We start from the raw sequence: 22,055 nt of genomic DNA, 5'->3' as shown, positions 1-22,055 counted from the left end.
TGTAGTATTCTCTATAGACACAGCAAGTCATGTATTATTCTCTATAGACACAGCAAGTCATGTATTATTCTCTATAGACACAGCAAGCCATGTAGTATTCTCTATAGACACAGCAAGCCATGTAGTATTCTCTATAGACACAGCAAGCCATGTAGTATTCTCTATAGACACAGCAAGTCATGTAGTATTCTCTATAGACACAGCAAGTCATGTAGTATTCTCTATAGACACAGCAAGTCATGTAGTATTCTCTATAGACACAGCAAGCCATGTAGTATTCTCTATAGACACAGCAAGCCATGTAGTATTCTCTTTATATATAACTCCGGAGATCCACTAGCGAACATACATGTTTACTCGCACAAAACGTGTTCGCCATGTCCCAATGGTCTCAAAACGACATTCTCTATAAAGACACGGTGACACGTTCACGACCAAAAGGTAACATCTATCTGCAGATGATCGTATGAACTAATACAGACACGTACAGGGTTTTACATGTCATGCCATTAAACATATATTAGCCAGGTTGCCCTCGGTGCAGATTTGGAATTTTGGGAGGAAGTAATTTGGCAAGCTAATATTCTTTACAAAATATCTCCTCTCCTCTACTCTTCCCTATTTACTTTTAGTCATATTTTGACTAAATGTTTTAACATGGATGGGGAATCCGGAGTGTGGTGGTGATGGTGGTGGTGGTGGTAGTGGTGTGTGTGTGTGCGTGTGTGTGTCAGTGTGTGTGTGTGTGTGTGTGTGTGTGTGTGTGTGTGTGTGTGTGTGTGTGTGTGTGTGTAGAGCAATTCAGATATAACTACAGTACTGGACTGATCTTCATACAACTTCATTTTCTTCATTTTCTTTTTATAACTGTCTTTGAAGACGTCATATCCTGATTTTTGTGAAAGTTGAGGCGGAACTATCACAACCTCATTTAACAATCAAATGTATTATAATGTTGGTCAAACAATCTTCGCCAAAGCCTGGACTGTGGTATTACGGGGCGGGGATATAGCTCAGTTGGTAGCGCGCTGGATTTGTATTCAGTTGGCCGCTGTCAGCGTGAGTTCGATCCCAGGTTCGGCGGAAATTTATTTCACAGAGTCAACTTTGTGTGCAGACTCTCTTCGGTGTCCGAACCTCCCCCCGTGTACACTACATTGGGTGTGCACGTTAAAGATCCCACGATTGACAAAAGGGTCTTTCCTGGAAAAATTGCTTTGGCACAGTTAATAATTGTCTACCTATACCCGTGTGACTTGGAATAATAGGCCGTGAAAGGTAAATATGCGCCGAAATGGCTGCAATCTACTGGCCGTATAAAATTTCATCTCACACGGCATCACTGCAGAGCGCCTAGAACTGTACCCACGGAATATGCGCGATATAAGACTCATTGATTGATTGATTGATTACATTTCAGCTCTGAAAAGCTTAACAATTAATTAATTACTTTCGTCATTACAAATATGAAAATTCAAATGAAATTAAAACACACACACATACACACACACACACACACACACATACACACACACACACACACACACACACACACACACATATACACACTTACACATTCATACACACACACACATACGCACACACATACACACTCACACACACGCACACACATACACACACACACACACACACACACACACACACACACACACACTTACATACACATACACCACCGCCCTCGTCTGGATTACCCGTCTGTGTTAAAACATTTCGTCAAAACTTGACTAAATATAAAAAGGAGCATCACAGAGGAAAACCGCAACTTATTTGAAGCTGCATTATCAACGTGTCACGGAGTCACACTCATCTCATGTTGAATGAACTTTGTCCATAAACCTCCGGCAACGATAGAAACATAATCTTTAGCATCTCTCTCTCTCTCTCGCTCTCTCTCTCTCTCTCTCTCTCTCTCTCTCTCTCTCTCTCTCTCTCTCTCTCTCTCTCTCTCTCTCTCTCTCTCTCTCTCTCTCTCTCTCTCTCTCTCTCTCTCTCTCTCTCTCTCTCTCTCTCTCTCTCTCTGTATTACACACCGGTACGACCGAACTAAGGTATCAATAAATTACTGTTGTGCAGCGGGTTGAAAGAATACCCTATACCTCGGAGATATAACTTCACTCGATCTCAACGACGTCACGTGACATGTTATATGGTGGAAGAGAATGCTGTCGCTTATTTTCCACCCTCAGTTCGGTAAGACTGAAACGATGCTCAGGCACGGAAAGAACTCTCCAAACTTGCAAGCACAGCCGCGGTTGTCCTGTAAGTTCCCGATCCATGTTAAACCCTCATCCTCAAAAGGAAAATAAGCGACAGCATTCTCTTCCACCATATAACATGTCACGTGACGTCGTTGAGACCGAGTGAAGGTATATCTCCGAGGTATAGGGTATTCTTTCAACCCGCTGCACAACAGTAATTTAACGTTACCTTAGTTCGGTCGTACCGGTGTGCAATGGGTGCTCTCTCTCTCTCTCTCTCTCTCTCTCTCTCTCTCTCTCTCTCTCTCTCTCTCTCTCTCTCTCTCTCTCTCTCTCTCTCTCTCTCTCTATCTCTCTCTCTCTCTTTAACACACAGGCGATCACGTACGTATGCGTTGCATAGTGTTCCTAGGGTAATAATATCACAGGTACTTACACTTGACAAGCACAGTCAGGTTACTGTGTGACGTCAAGGGTAGACGTGAGTCATCGACGTCAGGCATTGTTGTGTTGACTTGCACCCGGTACACACCACTCTGTGATCTGTTGATCGACACAATGTCAAGGTCTTCCCCACTAGCTGGGTCAAGGTCAGACCCATCAGGTGTCTGCCAGACGTAACGTTGTGGAAGAGGGTGACTGTCGGCGTTAGAGCGAAAGTGAACCTGTTGACCTTCTACAGTTGTGCAGTTCATGGAGTTTGACGTCATTATGCACGTGTTGCCCGCACTGCTGTCTAACGTGATGTTGGGTCCGTCTGCATGGTGAAATATTGTACACTATTTTACGCAGCAAAAGTCACTCACCAATCCCCCCCCCCCACCAACCACAACCACCTTCACGCTGCCATCATAGTGGTTAAAAATGAAATGGAAAATGATGTATTATTGCTGTGTCAATTTTGATTAAATGGTTTGACACAGAGCAGTTTCAAGAAATGTACTGATTTGATGTTTATGACATTTTATCAATTCATTCTTCCGGAATATATCCCATTTTTGATGTTTTTCATACTATCTTTCTGTGAAACAAAATCCCAAGGGGAAGGAAGGATTTGCAGACGCAAAATATTGAACAGAGATCAAACGGCAGTCGGATTCGCGTGTTATTATCGTTTGATGGTTGGTTCATAGGCTGATAATTGGACTTTGCTTGAGGAAGCTCAGGAACACAAAAATAATCCACTTTTGGAAGTAGATAAAAAAAAAACCTTTCTTTGAAAATAACAGATTTGCATAATAATAGTTCAGTGTGGATATGTTTGCCTAAAACTAAAAACCTTCCTGCGTCATTTCCTTCTGGAGACTGTTGATGAAACATTATGTGATGCAATAGATGAGTAAAGCCAAAATGCACGTAATTCGAGGCTTTGAGCTTGCATTTTCCCAACAACATGCTTTCATGTATGAAATGAGATGACACTCTGTCGTAAAAATATTTGGATCGGTTTTTGTGCATAGACATCATAAAATGCATCCTTCTAGATTTTGAAATTCACAATCAAATCGTTAGTCATAACAAACTCGTGTTATCTTTGCTATTGAGAGAAAAAAGAACAATTCTAGCATACCGTAGAAAAAAAAACTTACATACGTTATAATTTGACACAAGAGTTAGCACTCAAGATGGAAATATTCACACTGCCTTAGTACGACAAAGCATTTGCTAGAATATATTCACTCACAGTAAACCCATAGAGTCTGGACGTCGCTGAGGTCACGTTGTTTGAGTCGGGTGAAATCATTGACAGCGTGACACGTGATGTTCCTCAGGTGGTCTCCCTTGCCCACGGACAGGAGCCGAAGGATTGAAGTTTTCCAGTCAGGATTAGTGATGACACCGTTCTCATGACCGCTCCAGGTAAGATTTGCTGTGGGGTGACCGCTGGAGGTCACGAAACAGGTCAAGGTCACGTTGTCTCCCTCAAGGTAAGGTTTTGTTATCCCGTCTGTCCGTCTGAGGTCAGGTTCAGATGGTGGGGCTGTATAACAAAAAGGTCAAGACAAAAAAATTAGACAAAAAGGTCAAGACAAAAAGGTCAAGACACACAAACAAGACATCTCTTGTTTATTTTGAAGCAAATTACTGAGCTGACTGAGCTTTCTGCGTCTGATTATTGGGACAGTTTGCATAGTATTACTTAATAAACTCACATTTAATAACATACATAGCTATCACAGCAAACGTAGACGTGATACTCACAGTACACAGAAAGCTGTTACATAGCGACACTTGTCACGCTGGTATATAAGTGATGTCGGGATGTGCGTGATGTTGAAATGCCTGAGACAAGCTTGTATCGTATATGTAGGCATGACTTGTAAGCGTCCCTGTCACGCCAGTACGTAAGGGATGGGTATTGCCAAAATTCCTAAGGCTAACTTGTCTCGGGCGGGGAGGAGTAGTATAGTGGTCAGTATTCCCACATATATATATCAACCATGTAATAACTGACAATTTCGATAGGTTCTTGGTATGTTATATGGATTGTGAAATAAACGCTTCCCTGGTTGAGTATGTTTAAAAGCCAGTATTTGGAAGCTGGGGCAGATCAGATCTCCGCGACCAAGGGGACAGGACGTCAAGCAGTATGTAAGAAATGTTAAGTCCTTTGTACTGGAAACTTGCATTCTCCCAGTAAGGTAATACATTGTACTACGTTGCAAGCCCCTGGAGCAAATTTTTGATTAGTGCTTTTGTGAACAAGAAACAATTGACAAGTGGCTCTATCCCATCTCCCCCCTTTCCCCGTCGCGATATAACCTTCGTGGTTGAAAACGACGTTAAACACCAAATAAAGAAAAAGAAAAGAGAGGACGAGAGGCTGTGTCAGGCGGTCGGTCACCGGCTTGCCGAAACGATGTCTGCCTATGTCTGTCCAATGCCTGAAATGTTCCTGAACCACGAATAAAGTCACCACCCCGTATCTCAGCATTTGGTCTCCACGAACGTATGACTGAGTGTGAGAGTGTAACACAGAGGGGCCAGGTGTTCAAATTGGTGCCAATGACCACGATTCAGAGCGGGTGTCGGCGCAAACAATGACGAGGGCGGAAGAAGAAACAACACAACGGCGAGGTCCAACAAGAACCACTAGACTGAAATGGCGGCCAGGAAACGAAAGTCCAATCATGGGGAACAACGAACCAACACATCACCACGGTCCAACGGTGCGGTCAGCTCTAAACATAAACAGCCCGTCGGGTAAGGCCTTGCTTTCTTTGATTTTCGTAATAATTTGTTGAGATGGCCAATCGAATTCATGCCCTAGGCAAAGTTGTAGTTTTGTGAAATGGTTTGCATTTTTTTGAGAGCTGATACAGCTTGTTTTTTGTGCGAAACAGTGTTGACATTTCTTTTGAGTGAAAGATTTGATTTTTTTAGTGCAAGAGCGCATAGTCTTGGGAAGAGTAGGTGAAGTTGCGAGGAATATTAGCCTATGTTCGAGTAGGTTGAGCACTGTCTGGGCCGTCTGGAAGGACAGAAACAACAGCCTCAGAGATAAATACAATACTATGAACACACCCACACACACACACACACACACACACACACACACACACACACACACACACATACATCCATCCCCCTCTCTAAAACCACACACATTTTGACTTGTACAATGCTTCTAATTCTGTACATGGTTTATTGACATCGCTATATTTTATTCCTGATAGTACTATACTACTAGTTTACTAAATTTCACAACAGTTTAAAAAGCCTAATTACTTGACCGGAAAGTTCAACAGCCATCAGCTGAGTCAAGGCATAACATGAACAAACACTCACAAGTCACGTTGACAGTGTAGGCGGGTCCCGTGGTGTTCGTCACCCAGTCCACGTCACAGCGAAGCTCGTTCCCGTCATGACTCCTGTTGACGGTCATCGTCAGCTTCAATGAGGTCTGACCATCACTGCCCTCCTTGACCCTGGTGTCCACGTTGTTGTTCCGTCTGACCCACACCAGTCGTCCCGCTGGTCTGCCCACACTACCACTGCACGTGCAGCTCACGTCTGTGTCCTCCGACACGTAGCCATTGCGGGGGGTGCAGCTGATGCTGGGGGTAGGTGGGGAGGCTGGGAGTGGACACAGGTCATTACGGATCAGTACACACAGTTCAACATTTGTCATTGATATTTACGTTTCTCGATTTCCATATCAGGTCAAACACATGTTCTAAAGGGAGATTAAACGCATCAACATACACTCTTGTTTTCATTATTTTCCCAAGGTGTAATTTTCACCTTCGAAGTAACCTTTAAATATCAAAACAAAACTGGCACCCAATGCAAGATATGTGTGTGTGTGTGTGTGTGTGTGTGTGTGTGTGTGTGTGTGTGTGTGTGTGTGTGTGTGTGTGTGTGTGTGTGTGTGTGTGTGTAAGTGTGTGTGTGTGTGTGTGTGCGTATGTGTGTGTGTGTATGTGTGTGTGTATGTGTGTGTGTGTGTGCGTGTGTGTGTGTATGTGCGCGCGCGCGCGTGTGTGTGTGTGTGTGTGTGTGTGTGTGTGTGTGTATGTGCGCGTGTGTGTGTGTGTGTGTATGTGTGTATGTGTGTGTGTGTATGTGTATGTGTGTGTGTGCATGCAGTGCATGATGTGTGTGTGTGTGTGTATGTGTATGTGTGTATGTGTGTGTGTGTGTATGTATGTGTGTGTGTATGTGTGTGTGTGTGTGTGTGTGTGTGTGTGTGTGTGTGTGTGTACTCACCAATGACAACACTGCTGTCTGTTTTCTCGGTAGCACCAGGGTAGACCTGCACCCTGTATGTGTAGTTACCCGTGGTGTCCGGCAGACTGTCATTGAAGTCACAGGTCCCTGACTTGTCCTCGTCGTTAAGGTTGGCTTCCGGGAATAGTGTTTCGTTCGCAACCTCAGTGTACTGTCCGTTCTGTCACATAGATTACAAGCTGTAATGTAGTACGTCCATTGCAATATATGGTTATGAAAAACAAAAACAAACAGACTGAAACAGAATCAGGTTATTTAGGGAGAGCGGGGCTGGGAGTACCAGGGTACCAATTTATATTGTCATCATTTTCACGAGTTTTCATTCACAAGCACCTGGGAAATAAATGTCATGTTCCCCGGGGAATAAATCCCCGGTTACCATAGTTGCAGGAAGCCCTATTACATGGATAATCAAAAGCAAACCCAATAGAAACGCTCAAGGATTCTTCGGCTCTTTTCATTGGCGTTTCCCCAGACCTAAACAGACGACACGACACTGCTTTGCAAAGTTCCAAAAACCAACTGGCAAACTGGCAAAAGTAAAAAAAACTAAAAAAAACTACTTCAATAAATTCATCACAAACAAATGAAACCTACCGATATGTTATGTCTTCTTACAAAGTCATGGAGTGCGTGTATCTTTGTGTGAGAAACACGAACGTCAAGTTCAAGTCAAACCAATTGACCCCTGACACACACATGTTGACCCGTGCACAAGACGTTGTATCGATAAACGAAGCACAAATAAGAAACAATAATAAAAGCAAAGAAAATAGCAACAAGATATGCAACCATCTAACAAAGCCGAGCAAGCAGAATGACAGGTCTAATGAAAAACAAAGAGGTACTGAGTTGGAAACAAGATCGCGATTCTTTCCTTCGCTGCACGACGCAAATCTTCTGACCTTTGACCAAACGTAGCTTCCACATTCGATCACTAAGCTTAATATTTACAACAGAAAGCCGAGGGGGTGGAATACCGAGATGAACCTACAGAACTGTGCATCCTCAAACCTGATATATTCATCCCAACATTTAATGAACTCGAAAACACAGAAAGTTGCTTTCACACGACAGCTTGGATTGCCAGTGGCTATCAAACCGGGACTCGTGTGGTTATCAGCACGGAACCCGTGTTTCAAAGCATGGCTCCCTGGGTTGATTGTGCACTTATTTTCTCACTACCAAAATGATGACAAAAACGATGTTTGGTGGTTTGTTGACAGACCAGCTTTTTTGTCGGTCCTCGGGGGGCATATCGACTTTTTTTGTCTATTGCTGGGTCTACGTACTTTCACATTGTATGGCAAGGAGAGAAGACTATTACGTTAATTTCTGTTTGTGGAAAGCTTGGGGTTTAAATTGTATTATCACACATCTTTTTTCAAAGTAATTTTGTCTTGGCATGCAAGCCGTAGCGTTATCTACTATCTGTAATTAATGCGACATCCTGCAAACTAATAACAGACTAGTCCAAACAGTGTTTGAGGACAACAGTTAGTTTTGCATGCAATAACCATAACCCTAATATGAGTAATCTTGAAGACAAAACCCACCCCATGTCTTCGTGACCAGACACATCTGTACTGTCCGCTGGACGAGAAGACCCTTGTGATTTCCACCGTGCCGCTCACTGTCCATCCATCGCCTGTGTCGGGTTTGCTCAAGTTGACCGCCAGGGCTCCTAACTCTGCGTTCACTGTAACACACACACACACACACACACACACACACACACACACACACACACACACACACTCACACATACACACACACACACACACACACACACACACACACACACACACACACACACACACACACACACACACACACACTAATTGTTATGAAAAAACAAAACGCGCATGTGTAGATATATTTGTCCTGGCATTGGCAGGAATGTACAGCAGTACGTGAGGACTTGTGCGAATCAAAATTGAAACCTTTCGAGCTGTAAGAAACTTATGCTAAATTACACAATGAGGCAATATGTATAAGTTACACCTCCGTTCATCCATGGTATCGCGTGGTAGCTCGTCGAGACAGGGTCAAAGCCTCGAGTGACGTCATAATATTCATTCACTCTGTCCAGAGGAGATACCACGCGATTCCATGAATACATCGGAGGTGTAACGTATATATCCCGTGAACCATCAAAGCTCATTTTTGCTTTGAAATGTCTTCACAACGTACAGGTAACTTTTAACGACATAATCGTCATCACAAGACAGGTAATATTTCCTTTGTTTGTTGTCTGCTACGAATCTAGCCCTGGTGGTTGACACGGATTGTAGAAGCTCCAATCGTCCCTTCCTTGACCGGCAAAAATGCACAATCCGCTGTCATTTTGCCACTAAACCTTGTTTCTTCTTTTCACTTATTTTGTTAACGATGCAACGGCCTCCCAGAAGAGTGTTCTAGCTGCTTCAACACACAGTCATGTAACAACCTTCCCCCCTCCCCCTGACCCTTTTAACCTTGATAATCTACACGAATTGAACAGAAGGTTCTGGTACTCAAGGATTACGCGTACGCAAATCCACACAATGCCAAACACACACACACACACACACACACACACACACACACACACACACACACACACACACACACACACACACACACACACACACACACACGCACACACACACACACCCACACACACACACACACACACATACACACACACACACACACACACACACACACACACACACACACACACACACACTGATACGAACCTGTAACTGTCAGATTACACTGTGCCGTTCCACACCATAACGTAGTACCAGCGTATTGTCTTGCTGTCACCGTGGAAGAGAGACCCAGGCGACTGGAGGAAGCAGACAGCCGTGTCAGATTGAACAAACCTTTCGGACGGGACGGTGCCAATGTGCAAGTGGAGCCGCACGTGCCGATTGTTTGATTAGTAGTGCTGGCGTTCGGTAGTCTATACTGCCAGGTGACGCCACCAGTGTCGTCAGCACACGTGACAGAGCGTGTAGTGTTCTCCACGGCCTCCACGGCACCATCGTTACACTCCTGGATTTGGATACCTGCACAATTATAAGATCCACCTGCGTGTGTTTCTTGTTACGGCTGTGTGTGTGTGTGTGTGTGTGTGTGTGTGTGTGTGTGTGTGTGTGTGTGTGTGTGTGTGTGTGATTGTGAGTGAGTGTGTGTGTGTGTGTGTAATTCTGTAATTCTGTGTATCTTTTGTCACAAGGCTGTGGATTGGTATCTGAATATTGAAAGGCGACATATGTAACCATGACGTGAAGGCCGGACTTTGGTACTGCATTTCAGCTTGGAGGCATACAAATTAATTAATGACTTTGGTCATTAAAAATCTGAAAATTGTAATTAAAATTATTTTTTTATAAAACGATCCAAATTTACGTTCATCTTATTCTTCATCATTTTCTGATTCCAAAAACATATAAATATGTTATATTCAGATTAAAAACAAGCTCTGAAAATTAAAAATATAAAAATTATGATTAAAATTAAATTTCTGAAATCGATTTAAAAACAATTTCATCTTATTCTTTGTTGGTTCCTGATTCCAAAAACATATAGATATGATATGTTTGGATTAAAAAACACACTCAGAAAGTTAAAATAAAGAGAGGTACAGAAAAGCGTGCTATGCAGCACAGCGCAACCACTACCGCGCTAAACAGGCTCGTCAATTTCACTGCCTTTTGCACGAGCGGCGGACTACGGTCATTGTGAAAAAATGCAGTGCGTTCAGTTTCATTCTGTGAGTTCCACAGCTTGACTAAATGTAGTAATTTCGCCTTACGCGACTTGTTATTCATTAGGATGGTTCCCTGTCATTGTGAGGTCGTGTCAAATTAGTCTCGCCGGGGCCTATTTTTCCACTGCACATTTTGACAAAGTCACAGAGACAAGCGTCATTATATTTAGTCAAGTTTTGACTAAATATTTTAACATCGAGGGGGAATCGAAACGAGGGTCGTGGTGTATGTGCGTGTGTGTGTGCGTGTGTGTGTGTGTGTGTCTGTGTGTGTGTGTGTGTAGAGCGATTCAGACTAAACTACTGGACCGACCTTTATGAAATTTGACATGAGAGTTCCTGGGTATGAAATCCCCATACGTTTTTTTCATTTTTTTGATAAATGTCTTTGATGACATCATTTCCGGCTTTTCGTGAAAGTTGAGGCGGCACTGTCACGCCCTCATTTTTCAACCAAATTGGTTGAAATTTTGGTCAAGTAATCTTCGACGAAGCCCGGACTTTTGTATTGCATTTCAGTTTGGTGGCTTAAAAATTAATTATTGACTTTGGTCATTAAAAATCTGAAAATTGTAAAAAAAAAATAAAAATTTATAAAACGATCCAAATTTACGTTTATCTTATTTTCCATCATTTGCTGATTCCAAAAAAACATAAAAATATGTTATATTCGGATTAAAAACAAGCTCTGAAAATTAAATATATAAAAATTATTATCAAAATTAAATTGTCCAAATCAATTTAAAAACACTTTCATCTTATTCCTTGTCGGTTCCTGATTCCAAAAACATATAGATATGATATGTTTGGATTAAAAACACGCTCAGAAAGTTAAAACAAAGAGAGGTACAGAAAAGCGTGCTATCCTTCTTAGCGCAACTACTACCCCGCTCTTCTTGTCAATTTCACTGCCTTTGCCATGAGCGGTGGACTGACGATGCTACGAGTATACGGTCTTGCTGAAAAATGGCATTGCGTTCAGTTTCATTCTGTGAGTTCGACAGCTACTTGACTAAATATTGTATTTTCGCCTTACGCGACTTGTTTTGAAACATGTTCTTGTGTTGTTTTTTGATGCACTGCGTTCAAAGCTCATGAAGTGGGCGTTAAAATGTGAATTTGCTCTTTCATGTAGCGTGTTCAGTCGTGTGTTTGTAAGATTGAGTTTTTGTTTATTTGTCTTAGCCCATGAGATGAAATGTTAGTCTTGGTCAGTCTTGTTAGCTTACTCCTGATTTGTGGAAATGACCACACCATTTTATGTGTATATCTTAGCGTTAGATATTTCGGGCAGAATTGATAAAAGTTCTATCTGATACAGAGAGGAAGCACTAGTGGGTTTTTTTTTGGTACTCTGTCTAAACAAAATTCGTAGAGAAAGCATGATGTAGACTAAATTGTAGTTGTGGTGTGGCCGCCCGTCGTTTGGCTGGATGGCGATGAAAGGAGTACAGGAATAAGAATTAAAGACAAAGTAATGTGAACCTGCATTATTTCCTTGTGTTGTTGTATCCAGTGATGTTACGGTATGCACCAGAAAACTCTTTCTTCTACCCCATCACATCAAGGTTACCAAGGGTGGGGGGGGGGAGGCTGATAATGTCTCTTGTTTTACCGCAGTACTTTGCAACACAATTACCCTCTTACAAAGTAATAATATATTTGCAACGTAAATATCCCTTGTAATTCATATCAGGCCAATATTTAGGACCTAACCTTTTCACCATAAAAAGGCAGAGCACTATAAATAAGACCTGCGAAACGAAGGGTGGCTAGCACTCTAAATATGTGACATGTGCAACAAGAGGAGGTCAGATTTATGTTAAATCAATCTCCTGGCCTCCGAGAGAATAACAAGCATTGATATAATGTTTGAGGATGAAAGTTGTGTGCTGAGTTTAGAGCTTGTTATCTCAGATGTGACTGGGTTCGTTCATGGTTGTGTGTGTGTGTGTGGGGGGGGGGGGGGATAGGGGTGGGGGTGGACTACCAAGCAATGTCAGTGTCCAGTACTAGACACGGAACCACCATTGTTGTCAATGTCACTCTCGCTATCCTTAGCCTGGTTCATGTTACTCGTACAAGGAAAGTTACGTTCGCTCAGCGTCACGCCTCAGTTCCATGTGACGTAACCTATTATGGGAGCAAGCGCCTGAATTCTTCCCCTTCCGTCACACACACACACACACACACACACACACACACACACACACACGCACGTACATAGATACATACACACACATACACACACCCCCCACACACACATGCACATACATACATACAAACACACACACACACACACACACACACACACACACACACACACACACACACACACACACACACACACACACACACATACATACGAGGGCTGTTCCATTATTATTTAGAATCCAGGCTCCTGGCAATATGGCGTTAAATACAAAATCATGCCGTCAAATAGTGGACTATCGTGAGGCTTGACACAAAACATGAAATTCCAGAGTTATGTCGTTTTCATATAATCGACTCGGGAGGATACTGACCGAGCATCGTGTGAGATTGTTATGAACCTCAAACCTCTCGCGAATTCGGAGCCATTACTTTCAATAACTACAAAATAAGGGTTACAAGAGGCCGATGTGTATGGAAGTTTGGTGAATTTTGTTTCGGATGATCGCTCTTTTAGGAGCCGTGGTGTAAAACTAGTACAGCAATTTCAAACCGGGTAGATGGAGCCTCAAAAATGACACCCACCCTGGTCTACTCATTTCATCCGTTATCATCGAAAACATTAGCGCTGTTGAACAGATAATAAGAGAAGATCTCTGAATTATAATCAGGGAGATGCTATATGCCCTTGGCTTTAAAAGCTCTGCATTCGAAAAGATCTTACACAAATATTTAACGGCCCCAAAGCGATGTGCTGGTTGGATACCATATGAACCCAGTGACGGGAGGAAGAGGGGTAGGGCAGAGTGTTGACAATACATAAAAAACAAGTCGCGTAAGGCGAAATTACTACATTTAGTCAAGCTGTGGAACTCACAGAATGAAACTGAACGAAAACAGTGAAAGTGACGAGTGTTTGGCGCGGTAGCGATTGCGCTGTGCTTCATAGCACGCTTTACTGTACCTCTCTTCGTTTTAACTTTCTGAGCGTGGTTTTAATCCAAACATATCATATCTATTATGTTTTGGGAATCAGGAATTGACAAGGAATAAGATGAAATAGTTTTTGAATCGATTTCGGAAATTTAATTTTGATCATCATTTTTATATTTTTAATTTTCAGAGCTTGTTTTTAATCCAAATATAACATATGTATATGTTTTTGGAATCAGAAAATGACGAAGAATAAGATGAAATTGTTTTTGGATCGTTTAATAAAAAATTAATTTTAATTACAAGTTTCCGATTTTTAATGACCAAACTCACTCATTAGTTTTTAAGCCACCAAGCTGAAATGCAATACCAAACCCCGGCCTTTGTCGAAGATTGCTTTGCCAAAATTTCAATCAATTTAATTGAAAAATGAGGGTGTGACAGTGCCGCCTCATCTTTTACAAAAAGCCGGATATGACGTCATCAAAGGTATTTATCGAAAAAAAGAAAAAAACGTCCGTGGATATCATACCCAGGAACTCTCATGTCAAATTTCATAAAGATCGGCCCAGTAGTTTAGTCTGAATCGCTCTACACACACAGACAGACAGGCAGACAGACACACACACACACGCACACACACACACACATACACCACGACCCTCGTCTCGATTCCCCCCTCTATGTTAAAACATTTAGTCAAAACTTGACTGAATGTAAAAACCAGCAATGGCTAAATTTCAATCAATTTAATTGAAAAATGAGGGTGTGACAGTGCCGCCTCAACTTTTACAAAAAGCCGGATGTGACGTCATCAAAGGTATTTATCGAAAAAAAGAAAAAAACGTCCGGGGATATCATACCCAGGAACTCTCATGTCAAATTTCATAAAGATCGGCCCAGTAGTTTAGTCTGAATCGCTCTACACACACACACAGACAGACAGACAGACAGACACACACACACACACACACACACACACACACACACACACACACACACACACACACACACACACACACACACACACACTCACACACATACACCACGACCCTCGTCTCGATTCCCCCCTCTATGTTAAAACATTTAGTCAAAACTTGACTAAATGTAAAAACCAGCAATGGCTAGTTCAAATCAACACGGAATATTGTCAGTGGTGACGAAACCCGGGTTAATTAGTTCCACCCTGAAACCAAACAACTGTCGTCTGTGTGGGTGTTTCCAGGTGAACCAACCCCTGCCAAGTACAAAGAACATGTAGTACTGAAAAACAAATGGTGGCATCTGTCGTCGCTAGATCAAGACATTAAGATACTGTGACTCTTAAGAACAGGCATACAGTCACATCTTGGGACAAATAAGATTTCTTGGCACCAAAGGGAGCACTGCTCTTGTCGCATCCACCCTATTTCCTTGACATTTCCCCATGCTAGTTCAGCCTGTTCTCGGATTTCAAGAAATAGCCGCGGAAACACGGGTAGAGACCCCTGAAGACTCTGTCCGAGCCTTCACGAGGGCCATACCAGGTATAGCTGATGTCACGTGGTCCCAGGCCAGAATGATAACGTTTGAGAGGATGGCCAGTTGGGTGTCGGCTGTAGAAGGATTGTTCTAGAAAACGGCCTAGTGACATTGTTTGTATGTGTTTCCGTTGCTGAGATTCTAAATAATTATGGAACAACCTACGTAGGCCTACACACACACACACACACACACACACACACACACACACACACACACACACACACACACACACACACACACACACACACACACACACACACATATTTATATATATATATATATATATATATATCCCATGACCTCCCTTCTTTGTCTCTGTTACTTCAGTATGGGTATATATGTTGTATTTTTATAGCTCAATAAATACATCATGGACTCAAAAAAATATATGATAGTGCAGATTCCGATTTGGGCGAAGAACTACTTTGCTCCCGACCTTTGACCTCGCGCCGAACAATGTGACACATTTGTATGAAGTTCCAAAATCGTATTGCACGGCTCAGAAAACCATATCAGTTGCACGCAAAAATGAATCTCAGAACTGATCTGATGTATGAGATGCAATAAGCAAACGTTTCTTTCATTATGAAAGCAATGCAGGTGGGAAAAAACGAACATTCAACTTACAAGATAACCAGATGCTAGCGAACCAAAACAAAAACACGAGTACCCTCCCCTTGCTTCGTTAGCAGACGACTTTTGAGAATCTGTCAGACCGTCCTTACCTGGCACGGTTGGGCTTCGCTATCATCAGCTGTTTCACGTGTTTTGCGAGCAAGTCTACTCTTTTGCCTGGCTCTGCAGTAAGTCCACATTGGCGATGAAGGTATCTAAGAACTTAACATGTGTGTATTTTTCCGTAATCCAGTCATATTCTTTCAAAATGCAATCAAGCGGCGGTGACAGACTTGGGTCCTGTTTTCATCGCATCAATACCAGTTTAGGTTCATGCAAACACACTCGCAAAACAGTTTATCATGTAGATACATTTCAAATAGGGAGCAAATGGTTAAATCTACATATGTGTTCCCTAAAATTTGCTTCTCTGTCAATAAGACTAATTGTATAATAATGCGTTCGAAAAAAACAACGTGGAATCGATTCTGAATCGAGTCGAGTAAGCCAAATGGGGGCCAAACCGGTTTCCCCGTTCCGCCGACCTGAAACGCAAAAGAATTGTGCGCTTCAACTAAATGGATTTCTATACGACTTCATTACTTTCTTGCAACTTATGAACCTTTACTTAACGCTTTTAAACGGTCTGAAAGTAGTGTTACCGCGTACTTATAGATGCACTCATTCGTTTTATTTTTTCAACGACGGTCACTTAGTTTAAGGTTGCAAAAAGGCCATGTCTCGCTGAAAACACTGTTTCACACTCCACAGATCGCAAAAGTGCCGCTAGTAGTCTACACTTTGTGTTTGATGGTAGAATGGGATATACAGATTACAACACTCGTGGTTTTTTATATGGCTTGTATTTCAGTCAAGACCCAGCGGGAATATCAATCGAGAGCCACTCGCCAAAGGCTCGTGTCTCCCGATGATATTCATCCGCTGGGTCTTGACTGAAATACAAGCCATATAAAAAACCACTCGTGTTGTAACCTATACATATATATTTATCCTACATACGTGAGAGAGACACCTGTGAGATAATAATCGTTCAAATCACACGTGTGTATATCATGTAAATAAGGTCATGTCAAGCAAGTCTGGCAGGGACCTGTTTTTCCACTGCTTATGATGCCAAAGTCACCGAGACAAAGTTTAACGTCATTATAGAAACAAAAATTGCGCTCGCTAATTACCCTCGATGAATTTTTATAACCAACACGTCACGCCACACTTTCAGAGTGACGTTTCTTTGCGTTGACGTAATAGATTGCACGAGGCTTTAGAAGAGATCGAGGTTCCAAAACAAGCGTCTTCAATTTAGCTGCCTCGAATGCAGGAAATTTTCAGTAAAATACACGTAAGTACAGTATGTAGGATAAACAGAATACCACATGGCTTGCTGTGTCGTACCAGATTTACACTCGTTGCTTTTTTCAAATAGTGAACAGCTCGCTTTCGCTCGCAGTTCAATATTTAACAAAAACAACTCGTGTAAATCTGGTACGACACAGCAAGCCATGTAGTATTCTCTCTATATATATATACACACACTTTACTATGCATAGAGGCAATCAAAAAAGAAGATTCATCTCACCGGTACAGTGTTGAAACAAGTTAATCTGAAGTCCTGCAAGCAACCAAACAGCGAACAACATCATTTTGTGAGACTATGAACATCCAGGCACACAATTCACTGTCGGGTTGCTTCAGTTTGTTAACCTATCCTGTGGGACACACAGTACCCATTACATGTAATACAGCGTCACGGTGTTGGGAACACACTTCCTTGTTGAACCAACCCCCGCTCAAAACCCAACTTTCATCAGGGTAGGTCCATAGTCATATGATCTTTAATCCTGCATTCGTTTTTGTCGACGTCCTTTTTAACAGCTTGTTCTCTTTGTACAATAACCCGGCCGCGAATTTGCGATTCCCAAACGCCCCACTGAACAACTGACGTCACATGTCGCTTCGGTCTTTTCCGGAGGAACACCGCGTGTACATAATACACAATTCGATCGCGTAGCACTGCCATTGCACATTTTCGCAACGAAAACCGTGCCACTGTTTCATTCATCATATCTTGGTGTGTTCTGAAAGCAATATAAGTGAACGAACAATTGAAAACATATCACGTTACTAAACTGTAGCTCAGTGTTTCAGTGTGACGTGGAAGTGTTCAACTGAATGTCTGCTGTATCAGGCTTTGGTTTCACCTGAACGACTGCGAGAGGCGAGCGCAAACCGTTGGGTTGTTCAGAAATGGTGTTTCTTTTGATATTTTAGTGGACATTTAACTTCAAATGCAACCTTTCTTCGCCGTAGAGTTGGTAACAGAACCTTCATGCGCGAGAAACGCCACATACGACGGAGTAACCCTGAAATGCCTTCACTTTTGTAACACTGTCTGTCAGTTGCTGTCGTAGCCTAGTGGTTTGTGCTCTAGCTTGAAGGTCAGCTGACTCGGGTTCGACTCCCTTCCTGGTTACAGTTTTTTTATTGTTTGCTTTATTTTTGTCATCTATTTTGTGTCCTTAACTCCACCCTTCAATCTTTTCAACCCTGATGCATTCCGTTTATTTTATTTTTATTTTTTAATTTTTTTTTAAACCATTTTCCCAAAAGTGGTTTAGCACGGTGGTATGTTATGATAAAAACGCGATTACACAAAGCTCACATGTGCACAGTCTGCAAACTAAACGGCGTGGGCTCACCGTATTAGCCAATAACAAGCACACATATTAAACCGCAGCGCAAAGCGTAAACATTAGTACAACTTGAAGAAATCAATATAGTTACCAGAAACAAAACCGTGCTTCGCACCGAACAGTTCGACAGTGACTGACCTACTGACCGAACCGCACCTCTCGCTTGTGACAGTCGCTCATGATACAGCCATTCTTTTGCCGAGTCTGAAATTGATCTTCATAAAACTATGTGTAAGTGTAACAAAAGAAAAAACTAATTTCTTTCATATTGCCAGAATAATAACTTTATTAACTGACAATCAAGGTGGCATCGCCGAATGACTGCAAGTGCAACGCGATCGAAGTGGCACGCAGTGTTCCTCCGGAAAAGGCCGAAGCGGCTGTGACGTCAGTCGTTCAGTGGGGCGTTTAGGAATCGCAAATTCGCAACCCGGCCATAGGGCGTCAGGGAGGCGGGGGGGGGGGGGGGTGGGTATTTTGGGGTGGGGTGAGGGGGGGGGGGTGGGGGGGGTATCGTTTCAAACTAAATCTTTAAAATCTGCAAAACCGTTTGGCATTCTGGTACGAAATGAACGGGAGCACAGGGTCAATTATCAACTGAACTCACCTCTAACAGTAATATCGACAGAAAGTATAGTACGTAATAAATACTTTTAAATACGATCGGGGAAACACGAAACCGACGAGTCGATACTGATACCCAGGTCATGCTCGAAAACTCAGGTGTAATACCACTGTGAATAGTAAACCTGGTGGGTTATCGGTAGAGCGCCCGACAGCCAATTCGTTTAGATGGTAGTTACGAGTTCAAATCTTTTAGCAGTCAAGACCATTTTCAAACTTTGTTTTAATTTTCAACTTTTTCTGTACGAGTATTTTCTGAACTCGTAACTTTACATGTTCTAGTTTTTAGTTTTCTTATTTGTATAATTTAAATGAATTTAAAAGGTTTTGATTGATGTTTTGAAGATCAAATTGATCAAAGGGTTGCATAAGTATCGAATACTTCCAGTGAACGATTTCCCTGAATAACCAGTTCTAATTTAAGTAACATCGGCGTCTGGGTAAGCTTATCATATCATATCGATCTGTTCATAACCGTATAACCAGAGACTGCCTACGTGACTGCGATAATATTACACAATTCCACGCAAAAAACGTGCTGACCTAAATCACAGAAGGAGGCAGGCTCAGTCGCGGGGCCTTCGTCTTTTCAATGTTTTGTACTGCTCTTGTTTAGCCAGTCCTCCGTTTCTTAGACGCTAGATTTGGCGAGTGTGGCAAGGAATTAACGTTTCTTAGGCAGTTCTTGCCGCGAGGAAATCTAATTTAGCGAGCTGAACTGAACTGCACTAAACTTTTTTGTACAAAGACGCATAAAGAGTTTAGAGAAGAGGTAATTTATTCAGGACAACTTCGACTAAACTCATATGGCTCTATCTGACCAGGTACGGAAATATCCGTACACACAGTCACTTCAGTCGCTTTCTGTAACGTCGATCTAACGCCTGCATTCTAGCGTGTTGATACACAGTTCCTACACAGTTACTACAATTCTGAGTGACCTGCTGCAGCACAGCTGATATCGGCTTAACAAAAACTTGGTCAACGTAGGTGAGGTAGAGATACGAATACATATAGAACCTATATAATTACATTCAGTTCATTCTATCTAACAAAAGAAGGCCTGTTCCCTAAACGTAAAAAAAGGTTATTTTATGGAACCAACAAACAAGAACGGTAAGGTGCTAGAATCCGAAAATACGTACTATTAGTCTTTAATGGGGACAGACAGAAAAATTAATAGAGGCAAACACGTAATCCTCAGTTGTACTGTTATAATATTAACATGATTCATATTACGCTGTACATATTACGTGAGTCTTTTCTAAAGAACTGTTTTGTTTCATTTATTGGTCGGTCTGTCCACTATCAAGAACATTGGATCGATTACCGGACTGGCGAAGTGGCACAGTGGTAAGACGTCGGCCTCCTAATCGGACGGTCGTGAGTTCGAATCCCGGCCGCGGCTGCCTGGTGGGTTCAGGGTGGACATTTTTTGGATCTCCCAGGTCAACTTTTGCGCAGACCTGCTAGTGACTTATCCCCCTTCGTTTGTACACGCAAGCAAAAGACCAATTGCGCACGGAAAAGATCCTGTAATTCATGTCAGAAATCGGTGGATTATAGAAACACGAAAATACCAAGCATGCATCCTCCGAAAGCGGCGTATGACTGCCTAAATGGCGGGGTAAAAACGGTCATACACGTAAACCCCCACTCGTGCAAAAAACACGAGTGTACGTGGGAGTTTCAGCCCATGAACGCAGAAGAAGAAGAAGAGGAAGAAGAAGAAGAAGAAGATCGATGTACTTGTGAATGTCTTGTTTTGTTAAGAATGTAAACGCCCCAGTAGCTTACCATTCTTGTGGTTTTTTTTTAAAGTTTAAATGTTGTATGTTAGCAATTTATTTTTGGATTTTATGTTTAATTTAGGAAACGCTTGAGTGAATCCAATTACAAAAGAGTGACATTATACTTTAACTTCTAGTCTTGACAATGAACAACAACAGGCAAACAGTAATTCGAGGACGACAACTTTATACAAACTAAGTGTCTGGAAATTCTTGAAATGAGCATGTTTATTTATGTGTGAGGGTCGGAACATCAACAGAAAGTGTATGTAGATTGAGAAATAGTCCATAGTCTGCAAAGGTTGTATACTTCCTATTGGAAGACGGGGAACGAAATCATTAAAAAGTGTCCTTTGAAAAAAATCGCCCGAAACTCACCAGGCAACGTATTCAAGTTTTTGTCTCTTTTGAAACGGAATTAACTTTTGATTCCGAGGAAGAATGTTTCTGAAACTTAAAACGCCTATAGGGACACAACCACTTGCTCAGCATGCACAATTTCAATGATGTTGCATTTGTCTCAGTGACGTTACCAACGTTCAAAAAGTGTTAACGGAAAACAGTTACAACGTCTTATCTCATCTTCTGTTTCTTTCCAAATATGACGCGCATAGAGACGAGAGTATTTGTCAGCGTTCTGTGTGATTTAAAGAAACTGATTCGTGTAGTTTTAGATTTATTGCATATCAACTGCAGCTACCCAGGACAAGCATTCTCAAAACCCAGGATTTCTTGTCGTTTTCAACCTTGTGGGCTCACTTTCATACGTTAGATCAGCCTGACTGCGCGGCAGTTTTAAACACATTAGGTAAGCCCTGTTAGCTAAGACTCCAATGAAACTCACTGGTGTAAAACATGTGAAATGTTGTTAAATTTGATGTGCCTTTTTGACGGTTTAAAAAGATTCCCATAAACGAATTATGCCGTCAAAACCCCTCATTTATGTGAGTAGGTGTTAACAGGGACATGTGACGTCATACCCAAATAATGCTCAAAT

General features: G+C 42.0%; 1 protein-coding gene across 1 annotated transcript in view; it reads right to left on the bottom strand.

Annotated features, from left to right (window-relative positions):
- The window catches only part of LOC138974522 (nephrin-like), a 29,204-nt gene extending 10,385 nt beyond the window's left edge, over positions 1–18,819 (bottom strand). Inside the window, exons 1-7 of the mRNA XM_070347238.1 lie at positions 17,531–18,819; positions 9,692–10,006; positions 8,507–8,649; positions 6,930–7,110; positions 5,967–6,296; positions 3,904–4,200; positions 2,656–2,976 (exon numbers count right to left, since the gene is read on the bottom strand). Of these exons, the coding sequence (XP_070203339.1) occupies positions 2,656–2,976; positions 3,904–4,200; positions 5,967–6,296; positions 6,930–7,110; positions 8,507–8,649; positions 9,692–10,006; positions 17,531–17,594 (1,651 nt within the window). The 5' untranslated portion in view covers positions 17,595–18,819. The remainder of the gene's footprint in view (positions 1–2,655; positions 2,977–3,903; positions 4,201–5,966; positions 6,297–6,929; positions 7,111–8,506; positions 8,650–9,691; positions 10,007–17,530) is intronic.
- Between the last annotated feature and the right edge of the window lie 3,236 nt (positions 18,820–22,055).

The sequence above is a fragment of the Littorina saxatilis genome, linkage group LG8 (genome assembly GCF_037325665.1).
Source record: "Littorina saxatilis isolate snail1 linkage group LG8, US_GU_Lsax_2.0, whole genome shotgun sequence".
Classification (NCBI taxonomy): Eukaryota; Metazoa; Mollusca; class Gastropoda; order Littorinimorpha; family Littorinidae; genus Littorina; species Littorina saxatilis.
Note: the sequence above shows the minus strand (reverse complement) of the source record. Positions and strands in the feature narration are given on the sequence as shown.